The 27,780-nt window shown below is 32.2% G+C and overlaps 4 protein-coding genes across 6 annotated transcripts; 3 read left to right on the forward strand and 1 right to left on the reverse strand.

Annotated features, from left to right (window-relative positions):
• Window positions 1–669: 669 nt before the first annotated feature.
• Window positions 670–8,215, forward strand: LOC114422090 (proteasome subunit alpha type-2-A). 3 transcript variants are annotated; one of them, XM_028388289.1, is made up of 12 exons: window positions 670–816; window positions 1,086–1,145; window positions 1,250–1,326; window positions 2,357–2,421; window positions 3,371–3,417; window positions 4,216–4,291; window positions 5,101–5,168; window positions 5,514–5,583; window positions 6,117–6,202; window positions 6,877–6,939; window positions 7,511–7,576; window positions 7,852–8,215. In XM_028388289.1, exons 1-12 carry the CDS (start codon window positions 692–694, stop codon window positions 7,898–7,900), a joined length of 852 nt encoding a protein of 283 aa, XP_028244090.1. In that variant the 5' UTR covers window positions 670–691; the 3' UTR covers window positions 7,901–8,215. The 3 variants fall into 3 exon arrangements, with proteins under 3 accessions (XP_028244090.1, XP_028244089.1, XP_028244091.1); XM_028388288.1 differs by having other exon boundaries at window positions 751–816; window positions 1,074–1,145; XM_028388290.1 differs by having other exon boundaries at window positions 769–816; window positions 1,069–1,145.
• Window positions 8,216–10,553: 2,338 nt separating this feature from the next.
• On the forward strand, window positions 10,554–13,794 carry LOC114422582 (triacylglycerol lipase 2-like). Its single transcript, XM_028389013.1, has 9 exons — window positions 10,554–10,851; window positions 10,935–11,042; window positions 11,378–11,518; window positions 11,608–11,718; window positions 12,039–12,182; window positions 12,285–12,325; window positions 12,458–12,537; window positions 12,644–12,739; window positions 13,408–13,794. Exons 1-9 carry the CDS (start codon window positions 10,666–10,668, stop codon window positions 13,725–13,727), a joined length of 1,227 nt encoding a protein of 408 aa, XP_028244814.1. The 5' UTR covers window positions 10,554–10,665; the 3' UTR covers window positions 13,728–13,794.
• A 1,149-nt stretch (window positions 13,795–14,943) lies between these two features.
• LOC114422583 (style cell-cycle inhibitor 1-A-like) lies at window positions 14,944–20,019 on the reverse strand. The gene is made up of 4 exons (XM_028389014.1): window positions 19,912–20,019; window positions 19,590–19,715; window positions 16,148–16,200; window positions 14,944–15,591 (listed from the first exon to the last, which is right to left on the reverse strand). Exons 1-4 carry the CDS (start codon window positions 19,958–19,960, stop codon window positions 15,364–15,366), a joined length of 456 nt encoding a protein of 151 aa, XP_028244815.1. The 5' UTR covers window positions 19,961–20,019; the 3' UTR covers window positions 14,944–15,363.
• A 2,505-nt stretch (window positions 20,020–22,524) lies between these two features.
• On the forward strand, window positions 22,525–26,246 carry LOC114422093 (transcription termination factor MTEF1, chloroplastic-like). Its single transcript, XM_028388295.1, has 2 exons — window positions 22,525–22,872; window positions 25,310–26,246. The coding sequence occupies exons 1-2, from the start codon at window positions 22,690–22,692 to the stop codon at window positions 26,141–26,143; spliced, it is 1,017 nt and encodes a 338-aa protein (XP_028244096.1). The 5' UTR covers window positions 22,525–22,689; the 3' UTR covers window positions 26,144–26,246.
• The last annotated feature ends 1,534 nt before the right edge of the window (window positions 26,247–27,780 follow it).

The raw sequence follows: 27,780 nt of genomic DNA on the forward strand, positions 1-27,780 counted from the left end.
GTAAAAAAGATTCGAAGAGCCTCACCCTTAAAGTAAGAAATATTGGAAGTGTATTGGATTAGAATTTTAAAAAAATATTTTATTATAAAAAAAATCTTATAAATTTTAAAAATTATGTAAAAATGTTATAGAGTTTATCATATTTCTTTATAAAAATATTATAATAGTTTGAATTTTAATAAATTTATATTATAAGAATTTAAATAATTTAAAATTACTTTATAAATTTATAAGATTTGAAAGAATTTTTAAAAATATATTTAAAATTATAAAAGTTAATAAAATAATAATAAGAAATGATGAGATTTTAATAAAAAAACTAATATAATTTTTAATCTTTTAATAGTTAAATTGATTATAATTTTAAGTCTTCTTATATTAACTTTTTTTACAATAACATAGATTTAAAATTATAATTGATTTTCTATTTTGTTTTTAATTATTACAATGATAATTCCAATACGTTTAAATAGGTGAAAATTATAATAATAAACCTATATTAGAAGAAAAATTAAGAATGACAGTCGAAAATTATATCAAACGTCTGAATAGACATATCAGTACAAGGAAAATAGATTAACCTTGGTGTTTATATTGAGCAGGTAATAGGCATATCAATAATGAGGGTCAATGATTATGTTGAATATCTTAAGAACTCCATTATGTTTTCTTGGGCCATCATAGATCCAACATGCCCAAGAAGAGGCCCAAATTCAAGACTTGCTCTCTACTCCTCCTTTCTTTCTCTCACTCTATTACAGACGCTTCTTTAGAACAAGCAAACACAACTCTGCTACCCTCTTCTCTCTCTCTCGGGTTAGTTTTTTCTCACTCTTTTCCCTTATTTTCTTTGCTCCTTACGGATCACGTCTTTTCTTTTTTCTCACGCCTTTCAATTCAATTTATCCATCACACAAACTCTACGATTTTTTTTAATTTTATTTTTATCTTTTTTACTAGGGCTGGTATGAAGATAAAAAACCCTCTTTCAAGTGTTTTTAATTTTCTATAAATATAGTAAACTGATTATTTTTGGTTTGTTTTGTGCTGTGATTGTAACTTGCAAAGTGAAGTTGTGAGTGCAGATTTCTTGCGCGGTTTATCATGGGGGATAGTCAGTATTCGTTTTCTCTCACCACATTTAGGTATTGTTATTGCTCTTAACTTTCAATTTGGTTTAATTTTTTGTTTATATTAAAGAGAAGGGTATGGTTTGTGTTTCAACTGATTTCGTTGTGTTGTGGAACAGCCCTTCTGGAAAGCTTGTTCAGATTGAGCATGCTTTGACGGCTGTCGGGTCTGGACAAACGTCTTTGGGAATTAAAGGTGATTGATTGGTTGATTATCTCTGCCTCTGGACTGGATCTGTTTATAACCCACCTCACTTTCAGCTTTTCAATTTGAAATAGATTATTTTGGAGAACCTCATGCACTTCATGTTGTTAATTTTGTAATGGGGTTTGGGAGCAATGTAAATAAATGACATTTTGTTGTGTTAAGTTGTTTTTCTTGAATTTCTAATTGTTTTTGATAACTAAAATTAAACTGTGTGTGTTCTGGGATATATGGAACTTGGATTTGTTCACTCAGGTACCTGAGATTAGGATGCTGAAGCAACTTTAGGTTTCAAATTTCACGCCTAAGTTTACAGTAGTGTTCTGGGATTTCCGATTAAGTTTAGTGGGATTGAGGTGGCTGAGGGTGCTGGTAAATAGACAGAAACTGGAGTGGTGATGTATGCGGCTATGATATATTGAGTTTGACCCTTGTTTATATAAATAGGCTGGTGGTGTGTGGAAAGATCACTGAAAAAAATTGTATGTGCTGGATAAGTATTATGGTGGTGTGTGGAACGATCACTAAATACAATATCATCTTAGTGTTAGATTATCATAAGAAAGAAAAATGACAGTTTTTTTTCCCACCAAATGTTGAAAGAATGAGCTTGTATGGGTTGTTTTCTAATAGATCGGCAGAAGATTGAATCGGTGCAGAAAGGATTACAGTTCTTTGTTATAGGCCATTTAAGTGGCTTTGACATGATGGGAAGTTCAGTTCTGTTTTGGGAAAACAGTGCTCTCTGAAATGTAGAATTTCTTCGGTTGAGTATGCTTTAGACTTTAGAGGAGGCTAGAGTTAGAGATTTCTTAGTTTGTGATTTAATTGTGTGTTTTGGTGTAACTTATTTTACATTTTGGGGGTTCATTTTGTTTGCTAAAATCTATGTCTGCAATTGTTTGTACTATTTACTTTCTGATTCATTGGGTTCTTTTGTCCTCTAGATGATTGTGATCCTGTAACGTAAGCTTTAGCTTTTGCTAGTTCTTATTATACATTTGATATTTGATTCATGCAGCTGCAAATGGAGTTGTCATTGCTACCGAGAAGAAATTGCCATCTATATTGGTTGATGAAGCATCAGTGAGTTTATTTTCCATTATTAGATTGCTTTTTAACTGTGCTGAAGGGCTTCGTTTGATCCATGTAGCCAACCTCACCTAGTGGGATAAGACTTTGTTGGTGTTGCTGTTGTTGTTGTTGTTGTATTAGATTGCTTCTTGCTCATTATTCATGTAATTTTTTTTTAAAAAATTGTCCTATCCGTGTGTGTTTGTACATGGTTCTAACACCTTCAGTTATACATAACCTTGATGGTCCCAATTATAAGCTACATTGCTATAACAGTTTTGTCCATTTAACTCGAACCCTGACCCCAATACACCCATCATTAATACTCCCTGTCGTGTGTGTTTGTACATGGTTCTAACTCCTTCAGTTACACATAGCCTTGATGGTCCCAATTATAAGCTACATTGCTATAACAGTTTTGTCCATTTAAATCGAACCCTGACCCCAATACACCCATCATTAATACTCCCTGACTCCCTCTGTTGCAAATTCCTTGTGTTGCTAGGCTGGATTTCCAGGTTGGGTCACCTTTGTGTATGCTGTAAATAATATATAATTGCTCATATATACAAGTCTATATCTTCATTTAGATACAACTGTGTACAATATTGTTTTCAAATTTATGCTGACTGATAATCTACCAATGGATATTTGACGATATTAGTACCTTACAACAATCTGATGCATGCTTCATGTGGAGCAATTCATTCTGTTAATACTGCCTTATCTTCCTCGTAATCTAAAGTATAATATATAGCATTGTTTTGCTTTACTTTTTAAAAAAAATATTTGCTAAGTGGGATGATGTGCCTGTTATATTTTGATTGATAATTAAGGATATTTCAAAGTCTCTTTTTTGTAGTTTTTGCAAGCGGATTGTCAATATACTATTAAATTTTTTTGTAGTCAGTTAATTCATGATGCATTTTGTGTATTTATTCTTTGTTATATTTGATTGCAGGTCCAGAAAATTCAGTTATTAACACCAAATATAGGTGTCGTATATAGGTTTGTTTCTATATACATATTTAAATCATTTTAAGTTAAATATATTTTATTACATCATTAATTCATTGTATATTGATAGTGGTTACGCATAATGGCAATTGATGGTTTAGCTTTGAATGTCTTCTTAATCATGAGATGCCCTACTTAAGTTATCTTTACACACATATCAACAACTGAGGTGGAAGGCATTAGGAATGTCACACAACTATTTTTGGGGAAACATTTTCTTAAAGTATGAAATAGAAATTAACATGGCACACTTAAAACTGATTAATGACTTACTAGATGGAAAATATTTATCAGTCAAAATACAAGAAAAAGCTCTGTCGAGTATACTGATGTAAACAGACAGAAGTGTACTAAAAGCATACTTGCAGGTGGCAGACTGTTAAATTTGCATTGTTTTCAATATAAATAGATCATCACTGGCTGCTTTAGGAATTCAATAGATTCCCTAATGAAAGATTTACTGGATTCAACCTGCATTTGACTATTGACCCTTTCTAAGGGAGGAGAGGAGTTGTTTGTCTCTGAATCTAGACTTTTTAATGTCTATTTTGAAACATTAAAAATGCAATATAGAAAACAGAAAATTTTCACTTTTTATTCACTTTTTGCTCTTTGTAAGATAAAATTGTTGAAATAACTTATGTTCTGATCTTTAATTTGTGTTTGAAACTTCATAACCAGGCTTAGTCTACCCTTGTTCATGTCTGTTAAGCTTTTGGTAAATGGAGACAATTATTTGTCCTTAACTCGTCTGGCAAATTTGACCTAAATTTGGTCTTTGTTGTTCAGTGGCATGGGTCCTGATTTTCGAGTTTTGGTTCGGAAAAGCAGGAAACAAGCCGAGCAGTATCACCGTTTATATAAAGTATGGTATACCGAATTCTATTCCAACACATTTTCATACTACTGAGTTATTGTTCTGCTTAGCTAAGATGATTCAGTTATAATGTCTGCTTCACTATGGAACTTGGTATTGTAATGAATTATATTGTCTCAATGATTGCTACTTGGTTAGACATTGTGTCTATAGTAGTTTGGTGACACTTTTTGCCCAATAGTTAGTTATTTAGAACCTGGATGAGCACTAGAGAGAGAGAGTCACTTAAGCATTTTATATGCTCAAGTATACTATATTTTTCCAGAAAGTCATTTTGTTGCTTATTTGAAGGGATAAAGAAAATACTTTGTAAGTACAAGTAGTTGTAGATTTAATATCTTTGATAAAGTATTGGCCGTGAAAGTGCTATTTATGCTGACCAGTTTTTAACGGGATCAAATGGAAGAATCTCATTATTGCTTTCTTAAACTGAGTTTTACAACTCATGCAGTATTTAATTTTGAGAGAATAGTTACAATTCTCTATCATATTGTTAATGAGACATTTCCTTTTTCCATCAGTGAATTTGGTAATTCTTGTCTGTAGGTTTTGTTGCCTGTTAATGTTGATTGTCATATATTAATTAGATTTTCCCTTGTTTTTCTTTTTCTCGAGAGTTTTGGTACTTAATTATTAATGAAAGTTTGTTATAATTAAAAAATATATGAATTAGCACTACTTGTAATCTATATGAATATGCTCTTCTTTTTCTTGTTCTTTCTGTTTCATTTTGGTGTTCTATGTTGGGTCATTTGTGAACTGTAGGTTATATCTGATAATATAACTGAAATGTGCAGGAACCAATTCCTGTCACTCAACTTGTCAGGGAAGTTGCCGCCGTAATGCAGGAATTTACTCAATCTGGGTAAATATTTCTTTGAAAACTGTCCTCTCTGAGATATGTTTTGACCCCTGAAATTTAGCTCGTCAACTGAAAAGAACCAGCCTGAATTAATATTTATAGAGTTGTTTCTCTAATTGTTTCCTTTTCCTCTTAAGGTATATAGTTAGATAAATTGGTAACATTGTGATCCGTATAGAAGTTCCATGTCAAAATTAGACAGATTTTTATAGTAGATAAATCCTTAATAAGCAGCTAACTAAATGCACTAAACTTAGTTTGATATTTATGTGTACACCCAACTACGTTTACTTTCCATTTTTACTCTATCTTTTTTGAATTCTGACATTTCTGTTTTGGTCCTAATAGTGGTGTTAGGCCTTTTGGAGTGTCCCTGCTAGTTGCTGGGTTTGATGATAACGGGCCACAATTATATCAGGTGTGTTTATATTCTTTTCTGATGTAGCTCTTGACATGGTTGCTTTAAACCTTGGTAAATGAGCATCACTTGCAATCCTAATTTCTGATTACATTACATTGTCTAACCCTTTGTTGTGAGAACTTGAACTCTTTATGTATGTTTAGCTGTCACATGTACAAGCTGTACATGTAACAAGTCTAGACTTCAGAACCTCATTCATCAGTGAAATACTGAAATGAATAAGTGCTCCTCAGATTCTCTGAAGATTTTATAATTTAATTTAATTACATTAGTTTTAGGCTATCTTGTTTTGCTTCACCTGAATTAGTTTTGCATCTAATTGAAATTTTCTCATTGATTATGTGTTCAAATTCAAATGTGTGCTCAGAGAATTGGTTGTCTATATCACTGCGCATCTAGACATTTGTGTATTCAATGCTTTTGTACTGGCCTACTGGGATCTCTTTGTTGTTGCATTTGAAGCTACTGCTTTGAATTTTAAAGAGAGGGAATTGAAGGTTGTGATTTGATGCAATTTGCTTTTTCTGTAGGTGGATCCATCAGGTTCATATTTTTCTTGGAAAGCTTCTGCTATGGGGAAAAATGTTTCTAATGCAAAGACGTTTCTTGAGAAGAGGTAAGCTTTTCATCAGTAACAGTTCTTCAAGCAAAAACATGTGGAGTGCATCAAAATTTGTTGTGTTGTATCCATTAAGTACTGATGAAATCTGTCTGTGCTGAACATCAATATATGATATGATAACACAATAATACCTGTTAAGATACTCAAAAGTCACTTAATCAGAGCTTAAAAATCCTTTAAATATGCTGAGATGGCTCAGATGGTAGCTAATGATACATTGATGTTTTGATCTCAAGAGTAATTGTAAACCATAATAGCTGAAGTGACAGATTCATGAATGCACACTTCAGAAGTTATTTTATATATTATTATGTACTATAAGAGGGCAAGCCTTGGCGCAGTGGTAAAGTTGTGCCTTAGTGACTGGTTGGTCATGTTTTTGTTCCGGAAACAACCTCTTTGCATATACAAGAGTAAGGTTGTGTACAATGACCCTCCCCCATATCGCTGCATAGTGAGGAGCCTTCCGGCACTGGGGTACTTTTTTTGTTTTTTATGTATTATAAGTAAATTTGTCTGCTGTGTCTATTTTAATGCATCTCTTCAGTTGTTAATTTTGTGGTTTGGAACTTTCTTTCTTTGGAGATAATTGTGATTATGTTGAGTTTCATTAGTTACACCTCATTTTCCTTATCATTTCTATGGTTGACTTGATTGTCCACTTACAGGTACACAGATGATATGGAGCTTGATGATGCAGTCCACACAGCAATATTGACTCTGAAGGAAGGGTAGGACTAGGAGCATGCCATTTCAAGTTTATGCACTAAATAATTATAAAACTATAATGAAAATGACATGTTTAACTATTACGGTCCATTAGGAGGCCCAAAAGTTATTTTATATTATTTGGCTATTTTCATCTGTTTTTGGCCAAATGTTATTCTCCTACCATAAGTAGTAATGCATGATAGCTTGTGTTTCACAATTATAATTTGGGGAGGAAAATGCATCTAAGATTGGCTTATTGGGTTCAAATGAGAATCTTACGGTTGTGTTTCATCTAGTGTATTTAAGCAAATTTTGTAGTATTGATTTTGACTATTACCTACGGCACAACCCTCCAAACCATCTATACATCAGTTGGCTTTATTCTTGCTGGTTTTAAATCAAGCTTATTACATTAACTTTGATAATGACAAGGAGTTATGACCGTTCTCATTTCCCTTATTGACAGTTTTTATGTAATTGTATTTTATCCTCATCTGCTACTGTATTTTTGGAACCCATGTGGTATTTGTTCCGTCTTTTGAAATGTTTCTCAAATTTTCTCTTCTGTTTTCTTTTGTGAGTGTTTCCCAGGTTTGAGGGACAGATCTCAGGAAAAAACATTGAAATTGGCATAATTGGAGCTGATAAAAAGTTCAGGTGCATATCCGTATACTTAAAATATACCTAGTTTGCTTGACCTGGTTTCTGTCATCAGTCTAATTGAGTTGATTTTTGGGTTGTCCAATCTGAAATAATAAATAATAAATTTAGAGTATTTCAAAGTACAACAGAATTTCATCACTAAAACGAGACTTTCAAGTTATCTGCATCTAAATTCTAAACCAATCTAGACTTCAAACTTCAAAGCCATCCTTATATATTTAGATTGTTTAACTGGGTGATTTAATAATAGCATGTTAATGATGTTGCAGGGTATTGACACCAGCTGAAATTGACGACTATTTGGCTGAAGTAGAATAATCTGCAATGAAGAACTCTTGTGTTCCTGAAGTTGTTTGTTTCACAGTTGGGTTTAATTGGTAGCTTAATTATTGACATTGTGATGGCAATAGTGAATTTGCGAGCTACTCGTTGTGATGACCAGCAAGCCTTCAGATAAACCCTTTTCCAAAGTCATCAACATTTTCAAACAAACCTAGTTTGTTTAGACGGTGCGGAATGACTTAATGACTATTGCTAATTTATTATTTTCACCCTTTTAGAATCTGATTGTTCCTTATCTCTGTTATTTTTATATTTCCAGTTAAGTTCAATGCATTATTAATTGCACTGCGATCTCAAATTCCTTATCATGTTCATTTACTTCTGTAGAAATAGGCTTTTTTTTTCCTTGAGATTTTGTTAAGTGAACAAGGTTCACGCTAGATAGAGAGTATCAAGTGATATTGTTATAAATTCAACTGATCCGTTGGGCATTGTAAATTTATATAATGCCAATAATTTAACCAATCAAAAGGTTAGTCAGGGATATAAAACAAACTCCAATAAAATCCACCACTACACAATGTATAACAGAACAAATAATCACTTGTGTACTCACATTTGTGGGACAAGCAATAACAGCAAATAATTGCACTTGTGGCATTCGAGAAATGTTTCAAACACGGATGATACTGATGAGAGTAATTTTCCAGCAGGATGAGACACAGGGGGTTTGTTTTTATCGTTTAACTGAGAAATTTAGAACCATTTTGGTTAAGATTTGGTGTGAAATTTAATGCCTTACCTTTTTTCAGACAAATCATGATATGCATCTGATATATTCCCTTCATTTCTTTTTATAAGTGTCAAAATTTTAGAAACTTTTGTTTCTATTTATTTTTCATTTGTAAAATTCAAGATCACACGTTAATTATTTTTTTATCAATTATACTTTTACTTGTTTTTTAATATTTAATTATTTTATATATGCATTTATTGTGGAGTGAGAAGAAAAAGAAGTAAAAAAAAAAAAAAAAAGAAATCCCATGACTATTTTATTAGAATTAAGAAGTTTTATTATTTTTCTTGATTTGCATGCAATAACCTTAAATGGCACATAAAAAGAAACAAAGAGAATAATAAAATATGAATCCTTATTTATAAGGATATTCTGTTTATTTATGTTAAATTCTTAATTTTCTTTTGAAAAAATTTCTTTCAAGAAGCATATCTACATTGATAAAAAAATATTGATTTATGTTAAATTCTTAATTTTCTATTAAATAAATTTCTTTCAAGAAGCACATCTCCGTTGATAAAAATACATATATTTATTTTTGTTAAATACTTTCTCCCTTCCTAATTATAAAACTTAAATTTAAGATGGTGTTTGTTTCTTTTTATAAAATCTGTAATGTTTTCTTTATTAATTATTTTTAGATTAAAAATACCCCTCATTAAAAGAAGTAAAATAATGTATTGACAAATAATTAAAAGAGAGATAAGTATTAATGACAAGAACAATTTTTAAAAAAATTATATATTTGAGATAAATTTAATTATAAATTATTTTTCTTAATCTTGATGAATTAGATAATTAAATCTTATATAGTAAGAAAGAGTATTTAATTTTCTATTAAATAAATTTATTTTAAGTAATGATAATTTTTTATTATTAATTTTTTATTGATTTTTATATTCTGATATTAATGACAACACTGTGCTCGAGATAAGTATTTCGATAAGGAACGCAATTTGTTGCTATCCAATGATTTATTTCCAACTAATTTATTCATTTCCATTGATACAAACAAAATATGAATCAATGATCACACTAGTCCCAATTTCACTCACCGTAAAAGACCTTTTGTTTTGAACGCAATTCCGTTAGCCAAAAAAGTTTAGTTATATGTTTGATTTTACGTATATGCAATTGTCCATATGAAGATAACGTTACTTCATCAATAAGTATCAACACTTTCAAGGAGAAAAATATTCTCCAACAAGTATGGCTGTTTCGTCATCCCATACAAATCACATTAATTGTAATAGAAATAAGGTACTGTATCTTATCTCAAATATAAATATAATTTTTTTTAAATATAAATAAATCTCAATTAAGAAAGCTTTATTTAATGATACCATCATCAAAACATCCATAAGACCAATTTTTTTTTTGGAGAATACAAACGGGTGCCCTAAGGGCACTATTTAAAGAACTTTAAGTAAAAAAAAAAATATATTGAAAGATGTAAAATTACAATATCCATAGGTTTTTTTTTTTTTTTGCACTCTACTATAATTTCTACATTAAATATTTTCTTCTTTTAATTCTTTAATCAATTTCCTAAGGATTTGGTCAGTGAGACCCAAATTTTTATGTTAGACATCCACTGCCATTGATTAAGGTATTTTGGGAAAAAATTATTTCATAATCAAAAATTATTTTATAATTGAAAATTATTTTTTTAATAGAAAATTCATTTCAAGAAGCATATCTATATAGGAAAAAGATTATTTTTTAATTGAAAATGACAATTTAATGAAATTAACTAATTTTTGAGGAAACATGTTTTTTATTTCTTCTTACAATTAAGACGAGAGTAATGATTAATCCATCCATACCAATACCTTGGTTTGAACGCTGAGTTAACAATTATTATTGAAGATATGTTCTTAGAACATGACCATAAAAAAAAAAAAAAAAAATACTATGTTGCAACCATTCTTCAACTTTGTCTATGCACCGCAAAATGCTATAAAAAATGTGAGCTGTTAATTTAAGGAATGTAAACACATTGGCTATGGCCAGCACTGTGGTTAGCCTATCCTCAATAGTCTTGCTTTGCACGATAACAGCAGTTCAAGGGAGGAAAACACTTCATCACCTAAACAATGAATGGCTAACATCTTATTCAGTTATTAATGACATTGATGGTATTTGTAAAACAATGGTAGAGACACAAGGTTACACATGTGAGGAACATCAGGTAAATATTACTATATATCTTGTTGCATCCACCTGCCATTGATTAAGGCATTTTGGGGAATTGATTTCTTAATGTGGATCCAGGTTACAACAGAGGATGGCTACATCTTGAGCCTGCAGAGGATTCCGGTAGGGCGGTCCAGTAACAACACTGACAAGCCGCCGGTGCTGTTACAACATGGTATCTTTTGTGTAAGTTGTGTTATTGCATATATATATTTATATATACACATAAGAGAAAGCAAACATGTTGGTCTGCTAAGATTTTAAAAGGATAAAACTTAGATACATTTTTATATGTGCTTTTAGTTTTAGTATTATTTTTCAATCAGAATTGGAGTTTCACCTTGGTGATCTACGTTAACCTTTAACACAAACCTTTATTATGTGTATTACTAAAGTGAAACTTCAATTGTGATTAGAGAATAGCACAAAAAACACCTATGAAACTACAAGTTTTGTCCTTTTAAAAATAGAGGCAGCAGTGTGAGTATTGAACTAAGATAACTAGTGTTGTCTGGTTTCAGGATGCTCTAACATGGCTGGTCAATTCTCCAGATGAATCATTAGGGTTTATCTTAGCAGACAATGGATATGATGTGTGGCTTGCCAATACTCGTGGGACGAAATATAGTAACAGGCACATATCACTTGATCCTGATGACATGGTTCTTTTCCTTATGCATTTCAGTTTTCAGACTTTTCGTAAACCAATTGATAGCTGCTATAATGGATAATTGATTTATGTTATGTGCAGGCTTATTGGGATTGGTCATGGGATGAATTGGCTAGTTATGATCTTCCTGCCTTTGTCCAATATGTGTACAACCATACTGGTCAGAGAATACACTATGCAGGTCATTCCTTGGTGAGTTCTTAATTTCGTTCTGGTTGTGTTTTTAGATTTTGTCATATTAAATATATTTATAGATTCTATATATTACTTTTTCAATTTTAGTTTTGGTTCTTACACTTTAAAAGTTTGGTTTTTGGTTTAGGGACCAAAACCAAAATGTACACAGGATGGCTAAGACCAACCCTAGTGATTTTGAAATTATAGGGACTGAAAATTAAACTTTTAAAGTAAGATGATTAAAACCAAAACTGAAAAGCTATAGTGACAAAAAATGTGGTTAAACCTTTTACATTTCTAGTGAGTGTATATTTAACAATAACTTGAAATTTCAGGGAACTTTAATGGCTTTAGCTTCTTTCTGTCAAGGGCAAGTGGTGAACATGTTGAGATCAGCTGCATTACTTAGCCCAATTGCTCATATGAATCAAATTACATCACTACTAACAAAAATTGCTGCTGACGCATTTCTAGCTAATGTGAGAGATGATGGGAGAAGATCAATTATATGAGCATTAAATATCTATTGAAGACAATTTGATTTGATGAAAAATATTTTTTCCTTTTTCTTAATTTAACAGGACATATACTGGTTAGGACTCCGGGAATTTGTTCCAAACGGGTAACAGAAAAACCTTAACCTTGGAAATTTACAATCTCTTTCTGCAATGTGTTTGAGTGCACAAAAGTTAACTTCATATATAAAAGAAGCTTAAAAGAAATTCCAATAGTAGCAATGTTTCCTAATGAGCAGGGATGTTGCAGCAAAATTTGCAAAAGACTTATGCCATATTCTAAACTTCGACTGCTCAAACCTAATGTCACTTTTCGCAGGTGCTATGCTATAAATATTACTAAATTTTCACTTATATATATATATATCAAAACAGTTCCTGCAGATATTGACATTGTTTTAATATTGCTTACGCTGAAACTTTAGGTCCAAATTGCTGCATAAATTCGTCCACAATAGATGTCTTTCTTGATCATGAACCACCGCCAACAGCAACTAAGAATTTGGTCCATCTATCCCAAAGTAAGTCCACTAGTAAGCAACATTTTTGGTGTGTGTGTGTGACCAAATGCCATTTGATTTTGAAGTATGCATTTCTGATTGGGAGTACTAGTTTGTACATAACTAGATTTAGGGCATGTTTGGGTAAACTTCTCTAGAAATACTTCTAGGAGAAAAAATAAGAAGAAAAAAAGGAGATAATTCCATAAGCTAAAATGAGTTCTCCATTACTTAATTTGTAGATGTTCTATCATCTTTTATAGAAGTTATATGAGAGAGCTTCTACAAATTAACTAATAGAGAGCTCATTTTAGTTTATGAAGAAGCTCATTTTCTTATTTCTCTTCTTATTTTTTTTCTTAGAAGTGCTTTTAGAAAAATGCATCCAAACAGACCCTTAGTTGCACAGGGATATAAAGAGGGTATAAATGAGTATATTAGTGATATATTTTTGTTAACTTAAGAAAATAAATTTAAATTACCATTAAAAGCAATTTGATGTCAAACTGGAGACCTTTATATTGTGTATGCTATAAATAAATGTCAGCATGAAATGCTTTCATTCTGCATAAAAATAGATGTAAAAGTACTTAAACCTATCATAAAGTGGGATTTGAAACATCTTAATCCAAATAATTGTATATACTATAGATTTCTTGTTGATGTTCCTTGCTATGGATTTGGAGTAGTGATCAGAACAGGAACAATAGCACAGTATGATTATGGCAATCAAGAACAAAACATGCAACACTATGGACAACCACTTCCTCCTCTTTATGACATGACCGGAATTCTGAATGAATTCCCTCTTTTCATCAGCTATGGAGGGCAAGATACTCTATCTGATGTAAAGGATGTGCAGGTTTTGCTCAATGACCTCAAAGATCATGATTGGAACAAGCTCGTGGTATTGTTGAACGAAGACTATGCTCATGTTGATTTTGTTATGGGTGTTAATGCTAATCAAATGATCTATGATCCTATGATGGATTTCTTCAAGGTTAATTGATTTTATACTATTGCTAGTCGTACTTTAAATAATGTAAATATTTTTGCATCAAGTTAGATCAATAGAATATGCTACATTTCCTCTCTAATCAATCACAAATTTTGATTTCTGTTCTCAGTCATAATTTAACACCTTAATAGGGTGTACTGTATTATAATCCTTCGTCAAATTTTGCATCATATTCGCATTCAAATCTCATAAAAAAAATGTTAGCATTCAAATACACAAGAATTCCAGTCATTAATAGTTTAAAATAGGTTTCTGTACACCCTTGATTTTAATTAAAATAGTGCTTATGAATCGACTTTAAACGAAGGATAAATATATCCTTATTTTCTAACTTTACACATCAAATTTATGTTATTATGTAATTAAGTCAAATGTATTGGATAGATAGTTTTGTACGAGTAGTATGATTATATCACGCCATCTTACATGGTGCATTTTATATCCTAAAAGAAGAAAAAAATCTTACAGGTTCCAAAAGCAGTGGTACATATTTGATATTCTTTATGCATACTTTGAGAGGTGGATTTCATGGGTAGAAACAGAAGATAAGCTTTCCTTTTAGCCAAACAAGATTATGAATCCCAGGTTTAAACAAGATTATGTATAGAATATTAGGCATGTACATCTATTGTTCTACTAGCATCAGTTTAGTTTGCTATAAGCCTTTTTTTAATCATATTATCGGTACGAAGTATCCACTGACTTTGCCGATGACTAATCTCCGTCGAAAAATCTGACTGACCACCTTTAATGAGATTCTCTCCTTTCAACCACATTTTTTCCATTCATAAGACTCAAATCCGAGATCTTACTTAAGGAAACCGAATTCAGTACCACTCGGACTAAGAACATATTGTTTAAGCCTTTACTTACAGGAACAGATAGATAATAAGAAAAAAAATGAAGAGAAAAAACAAATCCTTCTTGTGGATAAAGAGAAGAGAAAAATAAAAATAAAGATCACATATTGTGATTATGCTCGAGACAATTTTTCGTATTTCGTAAGTCATTTTTAACACAGATTACATGTTTGGTTAACTGTTCTGAACATACTTTTGGGTGGATGCTAAACTGAATGTATTTTTGGAAAGGACGCAACAATTATCCAAACATGCACTAAGGAGTGTGCGGGTTGGGGGTTCACAAATCTCAGATTGAGTATACGGTAGTAAAATATGTAAGGAAAATAATAGTCGGGTAATAGAGATTATAGGAAAAAATTGTACCCTCATTACCATGATGCACAACAGGTATATATGATCATAAATGATCTGGTATAAATCTTTCAGTAACAAGAAAAAACTGCCCTACTTTTATCCATCATCCAGAATCAGTCACATTGAGTCACGGAAACACAGCCAGGGAAAGTGGCATGCCTATCCGCCACTGCAAACAATCCCCTAAGCTTTTTGTTTTAACTCATCTGTTCTCTGTTCTAGTACCATTTTTCCTTTTAGCACCACAAACAACTAATTCTTGAAGATTGATGCAGATTCTCATTTACACACATAAAAAAAGAAAACAAAAAAAACATCAATACTTACTGTTTCAAGCTTGTGGTTAGAAAGGAAGGCTAATCAAAAGCTCTATAGAGATCGGATCCAGATGACTGCTCTTATGTCTAAAGCTACTTCTTGATATTCCAGTTATGGGATGTGCGAGGTCCGGTTGCAATGCCTTCGTAGTAATGTGAATCGAGCTTTCCTTTGTTCCAGGCTTTGATGAAATCAGAAAACAACTCGCGTGCTGACTCAGCCAAAAGATCCGAGAAAAACACATTCTTCTCTTCTTTTAGCCAGGTAGCAAACTCGTTGTTCTTTGCAAAGTAGTCATCATTTGACAATTCTTGGAAATCCTACATCCAAAATAACCAAGATGAACAGTAAATATCAACAAACCAATCGACAAATAATATCAACAATCACTTCTAACAACTAAAAGTACATAACTATATCAATATATATCAACAAGATATCGGTTATAGCCTTTTAAAGGAATGATGTGGCATGACTAGATGGGAATGGTCCATCTTAAAAGTTTTAAATTATTTTGATAATTATACAGTAGCAACAAAATTAAGTCTTCAAAATATGGGAAACAAACATTATTGGGCTGTTGAACATTGCAGCATAAACTATTCGTTTTATTTTTTCTACAGTATTTTTCTGTCTAGTAAAATAAAAGCATTCCTCGCCCATATCAATGAATTTTGTAGAAAAAACAATGCTGTTAAATGTGGGGGTGAAGAAAAAAATAAAAAAAATTAATAGATGCAATTGTTGAAGAGAAAAGCATGAATGCAAAAAAGAAAGAAAAAAGAAAGGAAAAAGATCTGACCCAGATACAGCATGACAGTAATACAAGATTATTTTGCATGTAGCATAATAAATAATATTATATATATAACTTACCATATGGCCTTCAACTTTGCTATGTTTGCTTCTGTGCTTATCTTTCAACTTCCCTGAAATAACAACAGAATGTAGATTTATTTTTGCATGAAAAGAATCCCATTTGATAGAAGAGAGTAAATTAACCAGAACTCTAGTTCAATGAACAACAAACAACACTAAACAAAGTTAATGCTCGTCAAATATAATATTAAGCAATGATGAGTAGAAAATTCCTAATAGAGAGGAAGCACATGAACATCTCTACTTCACTTGTGTTACAAAAGTAAGTATCGGACTAATTTAGAAAGAAAATCTTTCAAAGGAAAATTTCTAGTTTTCTTGCTATTCACCAAGAGAGCAATTGTTATATGGAAAATTACCCAGCTATGAGAAAAAATTTAACCAAAATTTGTATTTTTAAAAATTGAAGCATTTTCAAGAAAAGATGGTGAAGTACCATGCAATAATCAGCATAGCCATTGATAACAGCAGTTCATGAGTTGTGATAGAAGACAGTAAAATGTTTAAATTGTAAGCAACAGTAGCGGGTAATTAGTATTTTGAGTTTGCTTGGCTTTTGCATTTTGAAGAGCATTTTCAGTAGACAATCACACCAAATAATGGAAGTTGTAGATAGACTTTCCACAACAAGTTTCCCTCAAAAGAAGAACATTCAAGGATTATCCATTACTAAGTGAATTTGACAACTTAACCTCAAACACTTACAATATTGATGTAGGACAAACCAAACAGAATATGGTAGGAAGAAAGATCTTGGAGAGGCTTAGAAATTATAAAGATATGATTTGTAATTAGGAAATATCTACAGCTGATTATTAGGGATTATGATCATTATTAGGGAATATTATAGGGAATATGGAACAAGGGGAGAGAGGGAGAAGAGAGGGATAAAAGGAGAATCAACCAACAATTTCAATCATAAATTCAGTTTTTAAAACTATTTCCCTAAGAGCAATGGTTAATAGATCGATAAATAGAAAATTTCTATTTGAAACCATGTCAGTTAATGCATTGATAACATTAAATGTTACACTTTTAAAAAAGACTTTTCACTTTAGATTTCTTAAGCACTGCCCTGAGGATAATGTTATATGTTATAGATTTACCAATTACAGAGAAAATCCAAATTTATGTCTAAGTAATCCTAATTATTAAACATTCTAGAAAAAAATGTATTCCACTATGAATGATTGATTTCAAAATTCAAAGAAGAGAGATAAAAAGGGATTTAGATCAATAGTTGTACACTAATCTAGGCTTAAAAATCAGGGGAGATATTCTCCTCTTAACTGGCAGTGAACTAAAAGAAGGAAAAATATACAAGAGATCCTTACACAATAAAAAGCATATTCTCCTAACTATACAAATCAGAATCAATCTGATAATTCTGTTTAATGCTATAAATCTGGAGTTAATCTCCAAAAACTACGAAGACACAATCACCAACAAACTTCAATATTGGGAAAATGGAAAATCTACCAATCCTATAATGCTACCCTACTTACAATGTATCCCTAACACATAAAAATATGACATTCCATAATCCTAATAATATTGTCAACATCCCATCATTATGGCTATTAATTATATGAGAAAAAAGATTATGCACTGACAGTGTAAAAAGTTTTACACAGTCATCCAATCACAACCCACCATGTATATTAAGTTTGTTGACTTTTAAAATAATTATCTTAAAATAATTCAAATGGTAATTTGTGATTGGATGACGGTGTAAAACTGTTTTACACCGTCATTGCATAGAAATTAAACTCTAATTATATAGTCAATAAAAAAAACATCATCAACATTGCCAAAGAGAAAGATAGAAAAAAGTAGCCAATAGAATCTGTTGTGAAATGGCATAGGATAGTGGGCCTGGGGAGATTATCAACATCCAGGGGAGAGATGCATGGTTATGAGCTGATCAGCAGGAGCTCTCATGATATGAGAATTCCCTATTTCCACCTTGAGGGCAAGGTGGAATTTCAAGGGGGAAGTATTGTTAGGATGTATATAGTATAATGAGGAGGATTGAATAAAGACAACTGTTAGTTAGTCCATTAGTTATATAGCGAGACTAGCTAGCTAGTTAGTTAGAGGAGTTTGGTTAGATAAATAGGGAAATCAGATGGGGGAGGGTATTCGGTAAATCAGATTGGGGAGTGGGAGGAAAGATCCTTATTCAATTCTCCACTTTAGGTCCTATTTCCAATAATAAAGTTCTACTCACTTTATTCTTTCCACCTAGTTTCCATCTTATTTTCTGAGTTCCTATCAGGTAGTGATGTGTAATGCCTATACATTGCCCTATTACTGTAGGAAATCAAACATGTTGAGGGGTAGACATGATCATAAGAAATACTGACATTGTCCAAGACCCCAAGAAGTAAGCCTAAATGAATTCACATTCATTTAAATTGGGTCTCCTTTGAACTTATGTTACAGAACTGGAGAATTAGTGAGACAACTTTTCCCATTCATGCACCTAAGTATAAGAAAAGAAAGATGCCTAAAATTGATTTTAAATTCAAATTACATACAAAATATTGGCATGCCTTCTGGACTAGAACATCGAAGATTTTAGCAAATAAAGAATTAATCTCCATATCCTCTTGCTCCTAATCGAACTGGCTTAGTTTACAATCTCTCTCAATACCCTCCAAATCATGTTGACAACAGATAAACCCTTACTTTTCCTTGTTCCGCATTCTGTAAAGTAGAGATACGGTACTAATCTCTTAGATAGACTATCACATCCTAAGGCACTTTGAAAGCAACATCACTTACACAATAACACAAGGTTAATAATGTTACCATTCTTTGAATGTCTAGGTTTCATATGCTTATAATCTTATCATATTCAGTTCATTCAAGATTTAAAACTAATAGTCCCACCAAGGTTGAACTTGGTTGTCCAATCCAGACAATAGCACCTAAATATGCATGTATCATGTCCTGCAGACACTACAGTTAAGCAACAAAAATAAAAGCCTTATTCCACTAGATGAGGTTGGCTACATAGATCACACAATGCTATTTGTCTAAGCTTAAGACCAAATTGTCAAAGATATTATTTACCATAAGATTCCTCTTAACAACTTCCCCCAGATGTCCTTCTTGGTCTCTCACTCTGTATTTCCATATGACAAAAAACCATGCCGCCTACTCTTCTCGTTGGGCTTCCATTCACCTTCTTTGCATGTATCCAATCCAAACCATCTTAACTTATTCTCTATCATTTTTTCCTCAATCAGTGCAACACCAATATCTCCTTGTATACAATCATTTCATATCCTATCTTTTCTTGTGCCGCCATACATTCATCTCAACATTCTCATTTCTACCTTTTTTATCTCTCTTATTCTGCCTTGAAAGCCCAACATTGACAACCCTAAAATTAAGCAAATATTAACAACTAAAAGATACAAAACCCACTCACCCTTCTCAGAATTTTCTTTGGAATGCTCGTGAGATTTTTTGTCCTTCCTTTTCTCCTTCTTTTCCCTCTTCCGTTGCTTCCTTTCCTCATCCTCTACCGTTCTCCGCCTCTTGCTTCTCTTCTCATCTATCAATTAACCCCACAATTAGTAACAGACAATAAAGTTCCCACACAGAAAAATGGGTACAAAATACAATTGTTTTTTTCTTCTTCTTCTTCACTATTACGCAGAACCCATGAATCAAATTTTGTTCCAAAATCGAAACTTAGTTTGGATTTAGTGTTAGTCACAGATTTTGCATAGCGAGGGAAAGTGAAGTACCTTCGCGTTGGGAGGGTGAAGCTCGTTTCGATTTTCTATCGCTTCCCATGATTGATGATTGCTTTTGCAAACCAAAATGCTCACAGTGAAAGATGAACGTAATTTAAAAAATTAACGCGAATTTATGTTGGTTTATTTTGAGAAAATGTTTTTTAACGTGTTTTTTAAGATTTTTTTATAAAAAAAAATTAGTAATTGTTTTTCAATATGTAGTAAATTTTAGGTAAGTATTTAATTTTAAATAATATCTTTAATTTTATAAAAAAAATTTACTCCAACTTTATAATTTTTTAATGTTAATTTTATTTAAAATTAAAATAAATTCAATAACAATATAATTATATTGTTTGTTCGGCTTTAACATATGGGATATCGGATAATTGTTGTAAAAAAAAACTAAAATATAATTTTCAGTCTCTGTAAAGTTATCTAAGCTCGTGTTTTGTTCCTACAAAAATTTTGATCTATTTTTTCATCTCGTAAAAAAGAATTATAAAGTTAAAGATATTATTTAAAATTAACATATCCTCAGCATGGTCACTGAAGCATTGGACATCAGTCCCATTAGGAGGGTGTTCGTTTTGGATATTTGTAAGTTCCATTGGGCTATCCAGATGCAAGAATAATTGTTATTAGCTATTTTAACAGTTAAAGGTAGTGGGTGGTTATAGGCTATTTACTATGCATCATGTTCATAAATAAGTTGTAACCAATTCACTTTTTTGTTGGGTATATTATACCTTCTTAACAGAGGATGGCTTATATCTTTATACTTGTAATTTCTTTGGCATTTCTGATGCCAGTTTACATATATATAATATTTTCATTGGTTATATGAAGTCAACATCCGTAGAGAAGGCCTAGTCTTCCTTGACAGCAGTGGTGGAGATTGGAGAAGGCTGTGGGAGGGAGAGGGACTTATGGAGAATGAAGGGGAGTGTATTTTCAGGGTTATTTTTGGAAAATAAAATCAAAATGAGAGTGCACTAGTAAAAAGGGGAGAGGGGAAGTGTATATAACAATTCTCAAAATTGTATGCTATTGACTCATTTTTAGCCCAGCCAGCACTTTCTTTAGCTGGGCTAGAATTCCTTCAAGAGAATGGTGATTTCTATATTGTGCTTAGCTAGTTGACACTCTTTGTTAGTAGGGTCAATGGAAATTTTCTATCATGACCTAAATCCTCATATTCTCTAAAACCCAACTTCAATTTGAATATATTAAAAGACTAAAACAAATAACACTAAAATTCAAATTTACAAAATAAATAAATGTCTAAAAACTAAATTTACTTGAACTAAAAAAGATGTAAAAACTAGAATTTAAATAAGGATAAGAATAAATTGTACTTATGTGTACCAAAAAGGTAAATATAAGTTGTAGCTATAAGCTATCCTTCTTAGGAATTAAAACAATGAAGGAGCTGCATAGAAAAACACAATGAAGGAGCTATTAGTTCTCTTAATAGCTTGCCATATTCATGGGATTTCTATGAAAAAGAAATAAAGTCAGCTTTTACATTCGCTCAAAACTCCTTAATAAATCCAAATTTTACTTCATCTTTGGCCCTACACTCTTCTCTCCTTCACATACTCAAACCTCCTATTTGATTTTCTCCCCAGAGAAAGGTACAATTAGACTCTTGTTGTCATCATCATATATTTTCCTGAATTGCATGCTTTCAAGACACATTTGTTGTCTTTGTCATTTCTCGTAATGTTTCCTTAAAAACTTTGCTAGCCCGTTCAGTTGTTCCACCCCCTCAACTTTGACACCCCCAATCTCTAGACTTAACTTTGGATAGACATATGATATCACTAATAAAAACATCCAAAAAAATAATTAAATCTGTGAGCAAAAACATTTGTAAAACTTAAATTAGCCACATATACAAGACTAAAACCATTTAAAACTTGTCATTATGCTTCAACTTTAAAGTACTATTTTAATTCCTTATGTTTTGTCATTTTCCTATTTTCATCCTTAATGTTTTAAAAGTCTCATTTTAATATTTACGTTTATATATGAACCCAAAATAGTCTTTGTGTCCATTAAATGACAATGAAATGTTCAATTTATTATTATTTAGTATGTTTTCTGGCAATTTAGTTTTTTACAGTTCAAAACAATTAGAAATTTGTCAGAAATGGCTAGTTTGAAACATTTAACAGCTATCGAAAATAATTTCTATTCTCGCTGTTAAAAACATCAGAAATTATAATATCTGAAATTTAATTAAATTATTTAATACCTATTAAATGTTTTAAACAAACAATTATTAATAATTTTAAACCACAAAAAATATAATAAAATAATAATAAAATTAACATCACTTCATCGTTTACTAAAAAAATAAGACTTTTAAAACATAAAAATCAAAATAGAAAAATGAAAAATATATAATACACTAAATGAAATTTTTATCCTTTGTTCAATATTAAAAAAAATAATGAAATTGATACAGTAAAGACTAAAAATGTTGAAGAACACTTAATAAAAAAAAATGGTGAAGAACATGTCGTTTGTGTAAGACAATGATTTTTCCAAATGTATGGATGTAGAAGTTTACAGAAAAGATAGGACCCACAAGAGGGTTACACGCAAGATTTCTCTCTATCTTCTCATCCACCATTTCTCCAATTGGAAGCACACGCCATCGATCCTATTGCTCTATTATTTTCACCACTACTCAGAGTTGTTCATAGCCATACCACACCACAACACAACTCTTGTTCTTCCTTGTTTCTCTTTCTCCCATTATCCATTTAGAGACCCCAAATGGCCTCTGCCACCACTCTCTTCACCCCTAACCCCATGTTTTCAACTGAACACCACTCTCTCTCTCCATCTCCAACCATTCCCAAATCCTTCACTGGCCTCTGCAAGCCCTTCCATTCAAGGGTCCCCACTTCCATCCCCTCCTTCCATTGCAGAAGACCCAAATTCTTTGTCAGGGCCACTGTGAGTGTTTCTGCCTCACCCTGTTCTCCCAATGCTACAAAGTTTTCTTCTTTTTTTTCTGGGTTTATTAGGAGTTGCCAAATTGTACCGACAAGACTCAAGTTTTGATTTTTGTTGCTGGGTCTATGCTCAATGATGCTCAAGTTTTATTTTTTTCTTTCTGGGTCTATGCTTATTTGTGCAATGAACTTGCCGGTTGTCCTTGGTATGGTTGGGAGGTTTTTTTAAATTTGGGTGATGCCCTTTACTGATGAATGAATTCAATGGATATGATTTTTGTTTTAATTGGGGTTTTTTGTTTGTGCAAACTTTTGTTGCCTTTTACTTTCTCAAGGTGTGATACCAAAGTAGAAATTGCTGGTAATGTTATATGAAGTTCAGAATAGTATTCAGCTGAGGGAAAGTTCTGTAATATCTAGGATTTAGCTGTGTTTCGATTGAAAATTTAGTTGAAGTTTTTACATGGTTATTGGCTATATTTTGGACAACAGTGTTGCTTGTTACTTCAAAAGACGTGAAGTACTGAGTGTTGTCTATTTTGTGTGCATTTGATAGTTGTTGTTGAAGACCTTCTCATTTTAATATGCTTGACAATTCTTTCCCTTCAGGATACATGGTACCTACGGTCTTTTGTGAATTCACTGAATTGGTATTGTGTCATGGCGTGTTTGGTTAAGATTTTAACTAGCAAAATGGGGAAAAGTTGGAATTCCAATTTACCTTTCATGCTTTTGGATATTGTTTATAGGAAGTTTATTCATCCTTTTTTGCTCAATCTCTGTTCAAATCGAACAGCATCTAATACAATCAAGCTCTTAGTTTTCTACATGGTACTCTTAGCCACAGTGGTCAAACTCAAGACTCAAGAGTTTATGTTAACTCGTAGAGGGTTGGTAAACTCAACTTGTAAATTCAAAAGGGTTTTACCCTTTACTGAAATAATATTAAAAATACATAATCATAGTATACAAATCAAATATAATACTTTAAAATAATACAAAAACTAGCATTTCAACTTCATAATAAAGCATACCTTACTAACAAATTATGATAGTACAGACATTCTCAATGATCTAAGTTATGAAGTTCTCAAATTTCCGTCCAAAACATTCTACTTTTAATAATAAAAAATAACAAAAACTAATTATTAATTCACAGACAAAATATAATAACAGAGAAGAGGGTTGCTGGCCTTTTGGTTTGGACATACAGATTTCAGTTTTAATAATGTATGAAGGCAGTCATGGGTTTCAAGGCACACCTCCTCTAGCTTTCATTTACATGCAGGTTGGAAGGGTGCGGTTGGTTCTTTTGCCAGTTGCTGGCTTCTGTTTGTGGCTGGCTGGGTCCTTTCATAGGTTGCTGGCTTCCTGTTGTGGGCTTTGCAGATGTGGGTGTCACAGATGGTTGTCTTTTTGTAAAGTGAGGGTGTTATAGATCTCGGTCATGGTTGGTTGCCGGTTAAAGAAGAATGTTTGGTGCTGCAAGGTGGTTGATGGTGGCCAAGGTCATTCATTGGAAGAATGGTTGATGGGCTGGGCAACACTTGAATGCAATTGCAGGTCACAATGGATGTCGTGGATTTTGACTTTAGAGTGACTTAGGTTTTAGAACAAATCAAAAAGGAAGCTACACTTAAACACAGTTGTTTGGTGGGGTTGAGTGATGTTTTGCTGCATTGCTATGAACTTGTGAACTTGCCCCTGAACTCGCAAGTTTATGAGTTCTTCCAAGTTCATCTGAGTTTGCAGCCAAGCAAGTTTACAAGCATTCTGGTTGATAGGAAAAAACATAAACTCGTACAAGTATACGATTTAAAACTGAGTTTAACTGCCACAATTCTCCTTAGAATGGGGGATGGTTTTTTATGTGCACTGTTTTGTTCAACTTGTTTTTCTTTTCTACTTTCGATTGCCTTTAAAAGACTTTGCAAAGATTGTTATAGAAAGTGGAATTTACTGATGGAATTGAGGATAGGAAATAAATGTAGCTTTAGCATTAAGACTAAAAATTTATAGGGGAATAAAAATCTTGATCAATGGTTCAATTAGGGAATTGGTTGTCTAATTTTGCATTCATAGAACATCCTATCGATATTTGCAAATCATAATCTTGATCAATGTTTAGTGATACTACTATCATAGTGTTGAATTTGGGAAAACTTACCCCTGGTTTAACCTCTAATATGCATAATATTTCCATCCTATCTTTCATATAGTTATAGTGAGATTCATTTGAATGGAGAAACAAATTTTGACATGTGCTGTTTTTTCATTGGGTGTCTGTATGGTACACTTTTTTTGGTCTTTTTGTCTTCTGTACATGCACATTAATTTCATCTTCAGTTAGAGAATGGACTATTAGCTTGCATATCAAATTGTTGATTAATGAATAATATCATCATCTTGAAAATTCATGTGCTTCTGCTGTACTACAGGTTATAAAGTGGAGATGTCCAAAGCAAACTATCCCTCCCGATGATACCGGTTTCCAAAAGAAACTCCTGTATCTGGAATCAATCGGTATTGACTCTTTCTCGCTTATTGAAAACCATCCAACAGTGATCACAACTTCTCTTGCTGACATAAAATCCACCGTGGAATACATTACCTCCTTGGATTTCACCGCAATTGAGTTTCGGCGTATGGTTGGCATGTGCCCTGATATTCTGACCACCCAAGTCTCAGACCTCATACCTGTCTTCACCTTCCTTCATCGCGAGGTTCATGTGCCTGGCTCGCATATTAAGCGGGTAATAAATCGCCGTCCCAGGTTGCTTGTCTGCAGTGTTAGTAAGCGACTTCGTCCTACCCTATACTTCCTCCAAAGTATTGGCATAGAAGAGGTAAACAAGCACACTGACTTGCTATCATGTAGTGTTGAAGAAAAGTTCATGCCCAGGATTGATTACTTTGAGAATATCGGGTTTTCTCGCCGTGATGCAACTTCAATGTTCCGAAGATTTCCTCAGCTGTTTTGTTATAGTATTAAAAATAACTTGGAGCCTAAATACAGTTACTTTGTGGTGGAGATGGGGAGAGATCTGAAGGAGCTGAAAGAATTCCCACAGTATTTCTCATTTAGCCTAGAGAATAGGATTGAGCCTAGGCATAAACAGTGTGTAGAAATGGGGGTGTGTTTTCCTCTCCCTGCCTTGTTAAAAACAAGTGAAGTTAAATTTCAAAGTAGATTAGACGTATGTGTAAATTCTTCAACCCCTTTGAAAACATCCCCTCTGTGGTCTGCTGGCTGTGATGTTTATGACGTATAGAATAACAATTGCATTGTATATTTAATTGCTTTTGTGAATTTCTACAACAGCCATTAGGTGCTTTTGGCCTTTCACTATGGAAAAGTTAATCAGTCATGAGCCATCCCTTCTAAGCCCTTGTTTTTTTGTGTGAAACGAAGTTTTGCATGATTTCCAAACCAAACAAATTTTGCTTTGGCCATAACTCGTTTCTAATGAGATAGTAGTACAAACGGACTCTAAACTTGAAATCTTGGATGCTAAACTTGAAATCTTGAATAGCAATTTTCTTTAAATTTCCTGATAACTGTTGCAATTTTTCAGGAACAGTAATGACAGCTCTTGACTATCCACATAATATATGAACTTTCATATTCGTGCATCTGTTTCAAAACAATGTCCGCTGTCTCTGCTTTGCTTTGGTATTGTGACATGCCAAGTTTAAGAAGAGGGATCAATTAAAGTGATCTCAAATAGAAGTAGTTAAGCTTGCACTCAATAGCTATCATTGGTTGCTAATGGTGCTGCCAATTTTGGTACATAAAAATGACTATTGGCATTTAGAAGCGGGAGATGGACATTACTAGATCAAGAAAATAGATGTGGTCCATGAACATTGAGATAGTGAGGTAATATTTCACCTTGACTTTTGATGTTCCAAAGATGATTTTCAAATACAATTGTTAATATAAACTAGTTTAATAATCCGTGTTGTATTAAATTTTTTTATTTATTATTATTTTATGAATAAATTATTTTTAATTTTTATTATTAAATTCATTCCACCTTTGCAAATGATCCTAAACAACATCATTACTAGGCCCATGAAACCCCTCATCTGAACAAGGGAGTTGTTATTGGTCCCTCTCAAGGGGTTGATCCCCATTTTTGTTCCAAAATTTTCCTTCTCGCAGAGTCATGATTTTATTGAATAAAATGTACAATAGAAACATGATTTTGTTGCTTAACCAATTTTGTATTCCCTCATCACAACAAAATCGAGATTTCATTATTTTTTTCCACAACACAACAGAATCGTTCCATTATGGCATTGTACTGCTTTTCAAAAAATTGAAAAAATATATTTGGTGTTTTTTATTGATTGAACATTGCATTTATTGATTGAACATTGCTTTTTAGACGTATTGACTTAATATTGTTTTTTCTGATACACATATCAATTGTATTAAATATAGACAAAATCTAAACCGTTTATATTGTTGGGACAATCTCAACCATTGGTATGACTCATGAGAGAATAACATATCATCTAATATAAACAACAGTTGGGTTTGATGCAACTCAACACATTTGCTTGATATTCACCATATTGTTTAAAACATGGAAAATGTATTTGTTGTTGTGTATTGCAATGGTGACATAATTTCATCATTTGAAGAGATATTATTGAATGTTCTAGTGATTCTAAAGTCGTCACAATAAGTGAAAACATGTCGTTTGATACTTTAAGAAAACAATTATGGATGTCATTAGAGGTTGTATAATTTTAGTTGATCTTTTTTATCATCAACCTGTTTATGTTGGTGATGGTTGTGTTGAATATGAGTGCATGAAGCTTAAACTCGACGATGATGTGAGAAAAATATTTTTCATTTTTTTGAAATTTAGTAGCAAAGGTCTGATTAAGTTAAATGCAA

This window comes from Glycine soja, chromosome 8 (assembly GCF_004193775.1).
Source record: "Glycine soja cultivar W05 chromosome 8, ASM419377v2, whole genome shotgun sequence".
Classification (NCBI taxonomy): domain Eukaryota; kingdom Viridiplantae; phylum Streptophyta; class Magnoliopsida; order Fabales; family Fabaceae; genus Glycine; species Glycine soja.

What these genes read in the sequence shown, in the direction of transcription:
- LOC114422090 (XM_028388289.1), top strand. Translation starts at nt 692, where the DNA reads ATGCCCAAGAAGAGGCCCAAATTCAAGACTTGCTCTCTACTCCTCCTT. An exon ending in AGTATCACCGTTTATATAAA is followed by an intron (nt 4,292 to 5,100) that starts GTATGGTATACC and finishes TGAAATGTGCAG; the next exon opens with GAACCAATTCCTGTCACTCA. An exon ending in CAGGAATTTACTCAATCTGG is followed by an intron (nt 5,169 to 5,513) that starts GTAAATATTTCT and finishes TGGTCCTAATAG; the next exon opens with TGGTGTTAGGCCTTTTGGAG.
- LOC114422582 (XM_028389013.1), top strand. Translation starts at nt 10,666, where the DNA reads ATGGCCAGCACTGTGGTTAGCCTATCCTCAATAGTCTTGCTTTGCACG. An exon ending in TACAACATGGTATCTTTTGT is followed by an intron (nt 11,043 to 11,377) that starts GTAAGTTGTGTT and finishes GTCTGGTTTCAG; the next exon opens with GATGCTCTAACATGGCTGGT. An exon ending in CACTTGATCCTGATGACATG is followed by an intron (nt 11,519 to 11,607) that starts GTTCTTTTCCTT and finishes TGTTATGTGCAG; the next exon opens with GCTTATTGGGATTGGTCATG.
- LOC114422583 (XM_028389014.1), bottom strand. Translation starts at nt 19,960, where the DNA reads ATGGGAAGCGATAGAAAATCGAAACGAGCTTCACCCTCCCAACGCGAA. An exon ending in TTCACCCTCCCAACGCGAAG is followed by an intron (nt 19,716 to 19,911) that starts GTACTTCACTTT and finishes GTTAATTGATAG; the next exon opens with ATGAGAAGAGAAGCAAGAGG. An exon ending in CAAAGAAAATTCTGAGAAGG is followed by an intron (nt 16,201 to 19,589) that starts GTGAGTGGGTTT and finishes TTGTTATTTCAG; the next exon opens with GGAAGTTGAAAGATAAGCAC.
- LOC114422093 (XM_028388295.1), top strand. Translation starts at nt 22,690, where the DNA reads ATGGCCTCTGCCACCACTCTCTTCACCCCTAACCCCATGTTTTCAACT. An exon ending in AATTCTTTGTCAGGGCCACT is followed by an intron (nt 22,873 to 25,309) that starts GTGAGTGTTTCT and finishes GCTGTACTACAG; the next exon opens with GTTATAAAGTGGAGATGTCC.